Source organism: Lepisma saccharinum, chromosome 1 (genome assembly GCF_977018435.1).
Source record: "Lepisma saccharinum chromosome 1, izLepSacc3.1, whole genome shotgun sequence".
NCBI classification, from domain to species: Eukaryota; Metazoa; Arthropoda; class Insecta; order Zygentoma; family Lepismatidae; genus Lepisma; species Lepisma saccharinum.
Window position 1 is genome coordinate 122,879,220 of NC_139229.1, and position 13,275 is coordinate 122,892,494.

Sequence of the window (13,275 nt, forward strand, 5' to 3'; positions counted from 1 at the left end):
ATAAAAATTTGCACAGCCATTAAAAATATAAACCAATCAACCTTGCATAAAGTTGCTTCCAACATGATGAAACGTGTTGATGAATGCCTCAGGGAAAATGGTTGTCATTTTCAACATCTTTTGTAAAGCTACACTGCCTGTTACGCGCATTGCATGGTTGCCAGGAGTAGGTAAGTAACACTTTTTTCACCATAATTTTCATTTTCTTTTTTTCCTGTTTCCAGTATTTCCATGTCATAGACCATCACTAAACACACCTTTTGTTGCCTTCAAACATCAACAGTGTTGCCACTGTATCTCATATATTTTTTAAAACAACCATTTGGACCGGTACGCCTTTACGAGGCATTTCAGGATTGGCTATACGCGAAAACGATCGGTTTTCTTCTCTGAACTATAGATGGCGAAATAGTCCACCTACCCAAGGTGGAAATTGACGTCCAAATTTCCGTACGAATGTTTGACATGCAATTTTCCATGCTTTGTGGAAAAATAAATTTACACTTTCACTTACATTTGGCAACACTGCATGAACAACACTGCACCCCGTTTGTTGTTTCTATGTTTAAAAATATCTACTTGGACAGGGCTAACATTTGGTGTATGACTTATGTATGTACAGGTTTCGGTTACAAAGTAACGCCACTCTTAATTCCCAGTTGCGCCGTTCGTGGGACACCCTGTATATTAGGGTGGATCGAAAAACCGTTTTTTTGGAAATCGGTCTGCGGCTAGTGCTTAAAGTTTGTGGTTGATGGTCCTTATAACCCATATAAAATTTCAACTTGATCGGATAATATCTTCAGGCTGCGCTTTTTAGTCAAAATTTTAAATTTTTATGAAAAAATGTCAAAAATTTGCAATTTTTCCTGATAGTTTCTCGATGTTTCTGGAGTGATTTAATGGCAAAAAATTACATATATTGCTTGTATGTTGCTTAATATTAACGATTTAGTGTGTTTGAATCAGGGAAAATGGTTTCTTAGTTCGCCAAAATTCGTCAAAAAAATGCCAAATATACAGAAATGTTACGGATGTTGGGTAGGCAATAACCCGCTATAATTACTCGACCCCACCGACTTAAATTTACCAAAAACGATAAGGTAATAGGAAAGGAAGTAAACTGCAGCTCTTAGTTCATCGACTAATCGACTATCCAACACTTACCATGAAAAGTGTGTGAACTAGAGTGCCTCCAAATGCTCTCTCAAAATATCTGAAATGTAGAAGGAATTTTTAGATGACCAGAGAACAGACCAAAAAATGTACATTGGAAAAGAAGACATCCCGACAACGAAAAGAAATCTGAAAAAAATAAATAGGAAAGAAACAGAGCAGCTTAGCTTGGAAAAACGTATAGGGTAAGGACGGGGCAAACGGACACCGGGGCAAACGGACAGTCCCTAAGAAAAATACGAATAATTTGGCTTTGAAGTTTGCAACAGTGCATCGGTTGGCGTTGTGATTTGAAGCAGAACGTTGGCGAGAAGGTGTGTTGAACATCGGTTGAAATCTTGAAGAAGAACGCCAATCCAGCCGTAAAACCTGACCAGGTAAGGATATTTGTACTAGCAAAAACCTAAACAGTAAAAAGATGTGTGCGGAACATAAGGATTGCTTGGATTATGATGGTCCCGCCAAAGTTGCGCTTTGTAGTGTCGATATGTCATTGCCTCCTCGACATACACAGCCTGTGTCAACATGCTGCTTCCATCTGGTGGGCTTTTTCGAAAATGTAAAGCCCAAGGCTACAGGCGGGGCGAACGGACAGGCTTGTGTTGGGGCAAACGGACATGCATAAAGTGCATATCATTTAAATACTATAAGGTATTATGTAATTCAGCAACTAATCTACATTTAACTCAAAGACGAAAGGGCATGTGTGAATTGTATATAATGCATGTTTTACCCTTCAGATGTATACCTTTCTAAAATAATGTGTCCTTGTTACAGGATAGTGCGACATCGTGAACGATCCACAGACCGCTGTTCCTGGACAGATGACAATATGTAGAGGGCTGTTAATGCAGTAGAAGATGGCATGCCTCTAGCTACAGCCGAAAGAACATTGTCTGTTCCGCGGATCACTTTACAGAGACGTGTGAGTAGCAACGTGCAAATTCCGAAATTTGGCCAGCACACTACGCTTTCAAATGCAGTGGAGGTACAACTGGTGGAGCACCTTCTGAAACTTGATTCTATAGGATATGGTCTGACCTATAAGGAACTCCGCAGTTTGGTATATCGGTATGCATTTACAAATGGTGTGCCACATTCCTTTAATGATCTACAAATGGCAGGGAAGAACTGGATACAAGGATTTTTAGCTCGTCACAAGTAACTCAGCTTGCGTGTTGCAGAGGCTCTGTGATATGCTCGCGCTAAAGGATTATCTAAGGCAAGTGTTAATATCTTTTACAATAATTTATCAAAGTTGCTAGACGAACACAATATGTGGGACAAACCTGCCAACATATACAACTGTGACGTGACAGGCATGTAACTGATCTACAAACCAAAACGAGTCATATCAATGCGGGGCAAGAGAAGTCGTGAGCCAAACGAATTGTGAAAGGGGAGAAACAATCAGTGTTATGGCATGTGTATCTGCAACTGGCCACTATGTGCCTCCTTTTGTTATCATGAAGGGTTAAAGATATAATGAGAACTATGAAATTGGCATGCCTCCTGGGACGAAAATAGTTCTTTCGGATAGTGGCTACATGCAATGGGAATAGTTTGCTCATTTTATTAGTGTCAAACCCCCTGCTCCTGTAGTGCTCATTCTTGATGGACACGGATCGCATTGTTCAGATCCCCAACTCTGGAGAAGGCATTAGCCAATGACATGTACCTTCTGTGTTTACCTCCACTTGCACACACAAACTTCAGCCGCTCGACGTTTCGTTCTTTGGGCCACTTAAAACATTTTACAACGACGGCTGTAGAGTTTACGTGCGAAGAAATCCAGGGAATGGTATCAATAAAGTGGCCTTTGGTGGCATTTTTGCAGAGGCTTGGAATCGTGCGGCCAGTAAATGGGTTTGTAAAGTGTGTTGCGAATGGAAATGACCCATACTTTGTGTGTTCTTCTTCTGAGAGACATGACAGTCCATAAATGAGCTAGTGTCCATTTGCCCCTCTCACATGTCCGTTTGCCCCGCCATAGTGGGGCAAACGGACACTGCTACACACACTGATTCATTTAACAATTTGGAGGACAACGTTCATTATTTTGAATTATACATTGTACTATTTGTTAGCTCAATGTTCACACTTTCTATATCGACCATAATTGTAATTTTTCAATAAACAGTTTGATAGTTATTTTGCAATATATCCTTAGGGTGTCCGTTTGCCCCGTCCTTACCCTAGAAGAGCGTTCGTCGTCAGAAGTGCTGCAAGTGGACGAAGCTGAAAATGTCGAAGACAAGGAAGACTTACCTGGCGATGATGAAGATGGAGAATTAATTCCGCAAAAGAAGAAGTTTAACTCAGGAAAAAGTAGTCAGACCAGGGTCAATCTGAGTTCGTTTTCGCGTGCATGTGAGAGGGGAGGTGTCCAGACAGACTAGCTGCACATTTGGCGCCAAGTCTTCTGAGTGATATATATAAAACACTACCTCAAAAGAAGAAATTTAACATTGTTATAGACAGAAACAATTTCAGGCGACAGCGCTCACGAACGCTACAAACACTACAAGAACAACATGTCCCCAGAACAAGAAAATTTTGTCGTTGTACTTCGATGGAAGGAAATATTCTACTTTGGTGAAGGAGACATGTGAAGAGACTGGAAAAACGTACCAACGGACTTGTCAAGAAGAGCACATTTCTCTCATCGAGGAACCTGGTTCCTTCTACCTTACCCATGTTACGCCCAAAACAGCCGACGCAGAAGGAGCAACTGCCGCTATTTGGAACTTTCTCTGCGAAGAAGGCATAGATTTGACGGAATTGTCGTGCATAGGATCCGACGGAGAGAGGAAGAACACGGGGAAGCACACCGGCATCTTTCGGCGTTTAGGAGAATATATCCAGCGTCCTCTCCAATGGATTGTGTGTCAATTGCATTCTAATGAACTGCCCCTAAGACACATTTTTGAGAAAATTGACGGCAAGACATCCGGCCCGAAGGGATTTCATGGCGACGTAGGAAAGACCTTGTCTACCTGCCAAGACCGGCCCATCGTCCAGTTCGAAAAAATTGAAGCACTTCTTCCTGATATTGACGTTGATGTTCTCAGCAAAGACCAGGCTTACCTCTACAAAATGTGCCAGGCTGCAAACAGTGGAGTGTGTCCAAATGATCTTGCGATGTGTCTTCCTGGGCCCATTCACCATGCTCGATGGCTGACTCTTGCAGGGCGCATCCTTCGACTGTATGTAGCAACGTCAAATCCATCACCTGCTCTTAAGACATTGACAGAATTTGTCGTTAACGTTTACGCTCCCATGTGGTTTTACATCAAATGCAATGGAACTATCAAGGACACGTCAAAAAACCTGTGGCTAACATTACAGAAAATGGAGTACTTACCAAACGATTTAAAGACTTTACTCTATGAACGTCTTCAAAATCTTGCTTTCTGGGGCATTCAGAAAACATACTTGTTGGTATGTTGGCAGACAGTCGCCAAAATGTGTTTCAAAACACGGCGAAGAAGATCGGAAGCAAGAAAAAGCCAACCAAACAACACCATTAGAAAATTTGCACCCCCAGTGATTAACTTTAATGCCAAAGATTACACAGATTTAGTGCACTGGGAAAAATAAGAAATAACATCGCCTCCAGTAGCACACTTACTTACCAATGAAGACTTAGAAGAGATCACAGCAGGAATAGACGATTCCCTAGGAAAACTGCAGACTTTTTTTGACCTGCCGTGCCATAGCTAGGCTGTGGAACGGTGCATCAAAGATGTAACTGCTGCATCAATTGCTGTATGTGGTTATGACTCCTGAGATGGCTATATCAGAGCTCGATTGGAGGACAGGAAAATATTACCAAAGTTTTATACCAAAGCGGACTTTAAAACCTAAATAGGCCAGTCTACCTGGGTGGGTGGGCGGGCGGCACTCGATTGCAGCCACCTACTCGTGGTGAGTGTTGGATAGTCGATTAGTCGATGAACTAAGAGCTGCAGTTTACTTCCTTTCCTATTACCTTATCGTTTTTGGTAAATTTAAGTCGGTAGGGTCGAGTAATTATAGCGGGTTATTGCCTACCCAACATCCGTAACATTTCTGTATATTTGGCATTTTTTGACGAATTTTGGCGAACTAAGAAACAATTTTCCCTGATTCAAACACACTAAATCGTTAATATTAAGCAACATACAAGCAATATATGTAATTTTTGCCATTAAATCACTCCAGAAACATCGAGAAACCATCAGGAAAAATTGCACATTTTTGACATTTTTTCATAAAAATTTAAAATTTTGACTAAAAAGCGCAGCCTGAAGATATTATCCGATCAAGTTGGAATTTTATATGGGTTATAAGGACCATCAACCACAAACTTTAAGCACTAGCCGCAGACCGATTTCGAAAAAAACGGTTTTTCGATCCACCCTACTGTATATCCCACTGTGCAAGTCAATGGTAACAGGCTATCGAAGGAGTTCTACTTTTCAGGACTTCGATGGTGTTTTAAAACGAACTCCTATCGAAACAAACAATAACTTGCAAGCATGTGAACTTTGCAAATAGCGAAAATGCAAAAACAGAAAATCCCATTCTCAATATTTTAATTAAAAACAATAGATTTATATCAATGTAAAAGTGCTCGTGGCCAGTTGCTAAAAATATTTTAAAAAATAAACACATACATAATCACTTACACAAATATAATGTCATGGTAACCTATGTAGGCGCGGTAGTTCAGTTGTTTGTCGACCTCCGTGGTGGAATGGTTAGAGCAGCGCGCTACGTAGCCATGGTTCCCGGGTTCGAATACCGGCCAAGACATGGATGTTTGCTTTTGTCCGTATTGAGAAAACTGAGAATATAGTAAAACTAGATTTGTGTGAAAGTTGAGAAAAAGTGAATGACGGGGGATACTACCGCATAGGAATATTCCTTTAAAAAAAAAGTCAATAGGGCGTCTGACTATCATGCGAGAGACCAGGGTTCGATCCCCGGCGGGGAAAATCGGGATTTTTTCCATCTGTTCAAGCGGATCCGGCGTCCACAAAGCGTCGTACAAAGTCGATACCTGGGGAAACTCTGGACGGCGGGGGTAAAGGCGGCCAGGGGCGTGGTGCTGATCACATCACCCCCACCTTCGGCCGTGATCAAGAAAGTGTGGGACTCTAACTCCACACCCCCTATACGCCTTCATGGCGTGGTGCAAAGCACTGGGGAGCACTTTACTTTTTTTCATGGTAACCTACAAATAAATATAAATAACAACTAAAAACATAGATGTGAAATATGTTTAATTAGCGAGAAAGATCTGACAAATTTTCACGACAAACCTGCTTATCCTGTAACTTCATATACACATTTAAATGTATATATGAAGGAAAATATCTGCATGTACGTACATGAGCCTAATCCGAGCCCTGTAAATTATCATAACCTTTCCCATCATATAAACAATCTTCATAATTTAGAGTTGCTTTTAATATTTTAGTATGTATTCTCTAATAGGGTAATTTCCTGTAATTCATGGAAAAGTGTTTGATATTGGGGAGGGTTTTTTCCCCATCGTTATCCTACCTGTTTTACAGATGAATGGAGGCTCTTGGAATGTATGATGTAAGCTCAGCCATTGTATTGCCATATGTTTTGTGTTGTGTTATGAATGCTATGAATCAAGGGGACGTGAGTAACGTAGCCAGAAAGGTGAGTGGTAGGCGAGATTACTTTTTTTCCAGGAGCGACATTAACTGTATCACACCTATTTATAGGTACATACTCAGCGATACCTTTCGGAGTCGTAGTCCGGACAGTGAATTGAAATACAATATCAATAATATTAGTTCTATTGTTCTGAGCACAGCAAGGCACAAATACAACATTAAGACAAGTTAAATATACGGAGTATACAAACAAGACAGAATCCCTATGCATTGTATCGTCCATGAAGGCACATAAGGGGTATAGCAGTGCGAGTGGGCACGACACATACTCGACCTCGGTCACAGTGAAGGGAAAGTAATCAGTACTTTGCTCCGGTTGAGTTTACCCGAGGATTACCCCCAAGTTACCCATTGGTTAGATTCACGGTCATGTGTGTGTGTATGTCTCTGTGCATGCGTAGGGTAGACAGAGGTAAAAGTACGCACCTTAAGGTTTTTTTTATTTTTCCTGGTGTCAGTTTTGCTAATAAGGAAATTTTCTTTTCATGACTTTATTGACTAATCATTTCTTCGTACCTGGAAAATATTTCCAATATTTAATTGTTCATAATAATGTTACTGTACTAAAAAAAATATTAAAAATGGTAAAAATGGAGCTTTGCTCCAAAGATAAGCATGGTAATGTGTATATAAAATACATAGCAATTTGCTTGTAATTTTATTTTTATATTTTACTAATGAAAAATGCCTAAATTTACATAAGGAAATTTACATTTTTAGGAAAAGGATGAAGCTTTGAAGCTCCTTTTCGACGATTCCTCTTTGCTTAATTTACTAACACTGAAAAGTTTACAAAAGGTATAACAATAGGCGGAAAAGCATTGGAAGTACGTATACTGAAGTAAAGGTACGCCGATAGAGGGAAATGTGTACATGAGTACCTTTGCCCCGAGAGGAATGTGTACTTTTACCTATGACGACATTTCTATCGCGTCTGACTGGTGCTGTCTTCTTGTGACAAATCAGCCAACGGGAACCCAGTGGCTTTAAATCTGAAGGAGACATTGTTTATGAGATTACAATCACATGTTTTTTTTAGACAGCATGAATGATATGAAAATTTAATATATTAAGAAGGCAAAATAACATCAGGAAGAAGAAAAAACTTACGTACCTCATTCTGTAAACAAGAATTAACTATACAAAACAAAACTCTGTCTGCAGCTTATGCACCATGGCACCTCTGCAACGAAAACTCACGGAACCATATGATATACACAAACACAAACATACAGGGCCAGATTTAGCACTGGATCTAGTAAACCAGGGTGTACTTTCTTTGGCATATTTTATTTCGTGAATAGTTGAAGCAGCAGCAAATTTTTATGCTATATATTTCGTGTGAATTTGACATGCTTATAGACAACACCAGTGAGAATAGCTCTGATCCTGACCTTGAATAAAACTGATTTATGGTATCCAAGACTTCATTGGTAAGTAGTTTCTTTTGGAAAACAGTTCTTCGGTTCCTATTTCACAATTTTATTTATTCCTAGGGCGGTTTAGTCCTTTAGCTATTAAAACCAATCAGAATTAGCTATAATCACATCCGTGCGTTTTCTTCCCCTTCCTTGTATTTTGTAGACACCAATGTGTCTCTTTGGAGTATTAAACTATAATAAAACACTGGTAATGTGAATTTGGATAAACAGTTTTAGAAATATACCCCCCCCCCCCCCACCGATGAAATCCTGCGCACGTTACTGAAAATATATATATTAGAAAGCATTCATCAGCCACATCTCTAATCACAGAAATGCTTGGAATTATATGAATCTCCTGTTTACTACAGACACTTGCAAAATCCATTGCTTTTTTAGCTTTTTTTAAAAAATCTTGTTGAATCATAGGTCTAGTCGTTAATAGATTCAGTGAAAGAAGAGGTAAAAATGAAATTAAACACGTTTCTATACACTTTTGCTTTTAAAGAAATTAAGTGAAGTCACGGAAGAAGTATGCTAATCGTTTTTAAGAAGGAAGCTAATTGGACAAAAATTTTAACAAGATTACGAAATCAGTTATGTTTTGCATTATCTTTGCGCATCATGGCATGTAGACTCGAAAAGATCAGATTTTATTGTCCATATTTGTACATATATTTGCTACTTTGTTCATATTTTACATATTTTAGTTACGTTTACATAGTACCAGGTGGTTATAATTAAAGTGACGGTGTTCAGAGTGGTACAGCACGGGCTGTAATGAGAGTAGCAGTCTGAAACTTCGTAGATATGCTAATGAAGCAATGCGCTCGCGAATTATGCAAAAAAAGTTCAAATTCTCGCCACCAGGGTAAAAAATGGCGCTGGAAGCAGTCAAAACTTGGTATAGTTACATGAAAAACACTATAAATCGCCGAAAACAATACTCTTTGTAATAAAATATCGCTACAATTTCACTATTCCAATTACATGAACATTACTAAAGGAAAAAACAACAAGCGTCACCAACAACAACCAGGGAGCTCACACAATGGTTAGGCAATGTCACCGACTTTGACGTCAGAGTTACGGAAAATTCCACGTTTTGACTGCTTACAGCGCCATTTTTACCCTGGTGGCGAGAATTGGAACTATATATATATATATATTTTTTTTTTGCATAATTCGCGAGCGCATTGTTTCATTAGCATATCTACGAAGTTTCAGACTGCTACTCTCATTACAGCCCGTGCTGTACAACTCTGAACACCGTCACTTTAATTATAACCACCTGGTATTTCCATATTTCAGAACATTTCTCAACATATACTCCATATTCGCGCAATAACTACATGTCCCCGTGTGACCGAAAGAATGGGGTAAATTTCTTGCTAATAACTGACAAATTTGAAATACACTCCCATTTCTTCTTGCTATAATGAACGCATTTTTAGTCAATATAAATCTGTCTTAAGAGACAACAGAAGGAAATTCACGTTCCATCACTTACAACAATATTTTGATATTCACTGTTTTGGAAGAAGATAATGAAATCACATTTTGTCTTGTTTTACAATTAATGTCAATGTAAACGTATTGTATTTTATGTAGCTCGTGTAGTGTCTTATTTAATTAAGAAGGTAATTTTTACAATTTTAAGTCCGTATTTAACTCCATATTTTGGTGAAAATAACGAAATATATTTACATATTTAGCACATTTTTACTACATATAAATTCGTTCCCTTGTTATCGCAATCCAATTGCACCCACAGTGAAGATAATTAGTAGAATGAGATTTCCTTCAAGGTATGATACTATATAGCTCCTCATTAAATTCATTCTATGTATATTCATGATATTTAATTTTAATTAACTCTGCAGACGTTGCATACTTTAATACAAAATGTAAATTATCTACTAAAAATAATTGTTCTCCTTACCTGATTACCGGTTGAAGCCCCGTGATGGCGAGTAATGTATCCAAGACGCATCTCCATGTGCCTTCATTTCCTTCTTCAAACGGGAAAAGGCAGAAGTGCCTGTAAGAATAATTGGCGGAAGTATTCACCTTCATTATTTAAGTCATGAATTATTCATTAGTAAGTTAACTTTACATGGTATTCCGGATTCAAAACTTACTGAATAGGTAATTGAAAGTTATTCATTTTCATCAGGGTTATCAATTAATAGTTTGCAAAATCATACAAGTTTTCTGGATGTAAATATTATAAAAAAATATCTAGAAATTCTCTCAAGCAAGGAGACATGGAAACAGCAGATACACTGCGATCAGCGTTCTTACTAATGGGATGTGCAATAGTTATGCGAAATTAGGCTATATGCATACAGAAAATCATTTCTCTATTCATTTTGGAAAAACAATTTAATTGATTTTTCAAGATTTTCCACTTCCATAGAATAAGGTTTATTAAACTTTGTTCAAAATAAACGAGCAAAATAAACTATAAAATATTTTATATAAAATCCTCATTCCCCCTTTCATCAAGAGGCTGGTTTTAGAAAAAATGGAACTTATTTTCATTCCCAAATAATTGCAATTATAATATATATATATATATATATATATATATATATATATATATATATATATATATATATATACACTTATATACACTTTCCAGGTTTTTGTTGCATTTTTAAACCAATCGTTCATTTTCTCTCCCACTCCCCACACCTAGCATCACTCGGGTTTCAAGGGCCCTCGTCGCCGCCGCTGCCTACATTGACTCCGATCAGACTGTACTGACTTACCTGCTCAGATAGAGTATCGCTGCCACAACACCAGGAAGAAAAACGAACAACAGCGTGAGCCAGAAACCAACGACCATTCCTGCGTGGTGATACTCAACGGCCAAGCGTAGATCAACACCGATGCTCACCACGGCCTGAGCCCCCGAAAGCACAATATAAAGAAGGTCAACGACAGTGAAGAACGGTGTAACGGAACCTTGCACGCTCCTTTCGAAGATAAGCTTCGCGGCCTCACCCTCGGGTAAAGAAACTGACCCAAAGTCCCGGTCGCTTCCATCGGTGACCGAAGGGAAAAGAAATCTATCAGGAACAGGCTTCCTGATGGTCGTGCACGGGAAGTTGGTGACTATGATGGATGGGCTGTAAGTATCCAGACTCGACTCCCTCGCGTTGCAGCTGCTGCTGCTGGGTTTGGTGTCGTCGTCGACGAAAACACTGTCGAGCTGTGACGACGTGTCGGACACCGTCCCCACGATACCATTTTCCTTCTTGTCTTGTCCTTCTACCTCCTCCGATGACCTTTCTCGCTCCATGATCTCTCACTTAACGTACGTTTTCATGTAGCAACGAAGCACAAAGCAGTGCAACTATCCGTGCTAAACAATGCATTCACGCACACACAAACGCACACCACAGCCACACGGAATATCTAATATTTATCTTCAATTGATAAGGGTTTCCGCTTATCGCTGCAGCAGCTACAACGTCACTATTGACTCATGCCTGTTTAAACAAACACGTTCAGTTTCAGAACTGGGGTACTGCGAGTTATACAGAGGTGGCTGCAGAAGCACGGGGAGGCACTGACTCATATTCAAAGTATAAACTTGACAGCATTACCAAGGGCGACCACAGGATTTTTTCTCAGGAAGGCAGAGTAAGATTTCATAACTTGCCCTTCAGTCACATAAACTTTTGTTATTATTATTGTTCTTGTTTCTATCAACATTGTTATAATTATTGCCATTATATTATTATTATTATCATCATCATTATTATTACTTTACAATAAAATTCAAATTCAATTGAAAATAAAGGGTGTCTCAGAAATATTTTCGTTTTTGAATCCGCTCTCTGGGGTAATTCGCACATTACGGAGAAATGAGATAGATCGCGAATGCTTGGCAACATTGTTAATATTTAGATGCCATGGAGAGCTTTATGTTGTTTTGCGTCGTTTGTATCATTATAATCTGGCAGGAATGAGAGACGTCCAAGCGCAAATTTAATTAAATATTGGGTGAGAAAGTTTGAAAACACTGCAAGCACTATGACGAGTAAACCGCCGGGACGTCCAAGTTCATCAAGATCGAACAGAAACGTTGACCGCGTCCGACGTTGGCCCTAATTTTTTTTTTAAGATGATCATGGTAATGCTCAAACTGTAACTTCTGAGCGCTACTGTCAAATGATTAGTGTCTGAAATTTCTTAAAATTAAAATTTTTTATTCCAGAAGTGCAAAAACAATGACCTGAAGAAGAAATAGTGTGTACAATTCGAAAATTTCACCGGATCGGGAACATTCGAAAATTTCCCGACGTGGTCGGAAAATGGAGAATTTTTCCACTGTCAAACGTCAGAATTATTAATATTTCCTTCCCAATCCCGTCCTGTAAACCTCCTAGTTAAGGCAGTCAATATGATTCTAATGTCCCTTGTAAAGAACGTTCTTTCGTTATTTTGTTGGACATTGCAGTTAATTGCTGCAACACACCGCCTGTAAATCACAGAGAAGAATATTTTCTTTGTAGTAAAATATTGCCACAATTTTACTATTCGAATTCCATTCACTTTTTCTAGCTATCTCAGGGGGGCAAGTGCCCCTCTCCCTGCGGGTGCCCTTGAGAATTACCCTAGCGATGCGTAACATTGAGGACAAAGAAGAGAATAATGCAATTTTGTACATTTCTTACATAGCTTTAGGTTTAATGTCAACGGATGAAAATTGAATTTAAAAATATGAAGAAACAAAACAAAATAAAACTTTCATGACTCACCCAATAGTCGAACACAGGTCGTCTGTCTTCGTAGTGTCCTACATTAACCACTTCATGAAAGGTGGATTGGTACAGTCACGGACACATCTTGCTTGTGATAATGCCATTGACTTTCAATGGGCGTTATGACCCAAAAGTGTCCATGACTGTACAACAAAAACTAATGCAAAAGAGAAATTATTTTCATAGCGTTTCTATTTGTTATTCATTTGC

The 13,275-nt window shown here is 38.9% G+C and overlaps 1 protein-coding gene across 1 annotated transcript in view; it reads right to left on the reverse strand.

The window, feature by feature from the left end:
* LOC145987690 (uncharacterized) overlaps positions 1-11,695 on the reverse strand; it is a 19,164-nt gene extending 7,469 nt beyond the window's left edge. Inside the window, exons 1-2 of the mRNA XM_083122241.1 lie at positions 11,065-11,695; positions 10,233-10,331 (exon numbers count right to left, since the gene is read on the reverse strand). Of these exons, the coding sequence (XP_082978367.1) occupies positions 10,233-10,331; positions 11,065-11,597 (632 nt within the window). The 5' untranslated portion in view covers positions 11,598-11,695. The remainder of the gene's footprint in view (positions 1-10,232; positions 10,332-11,064) is intronic.
* Positions 11,696-13,275: the final 1,580 nt, after the last annotated feature.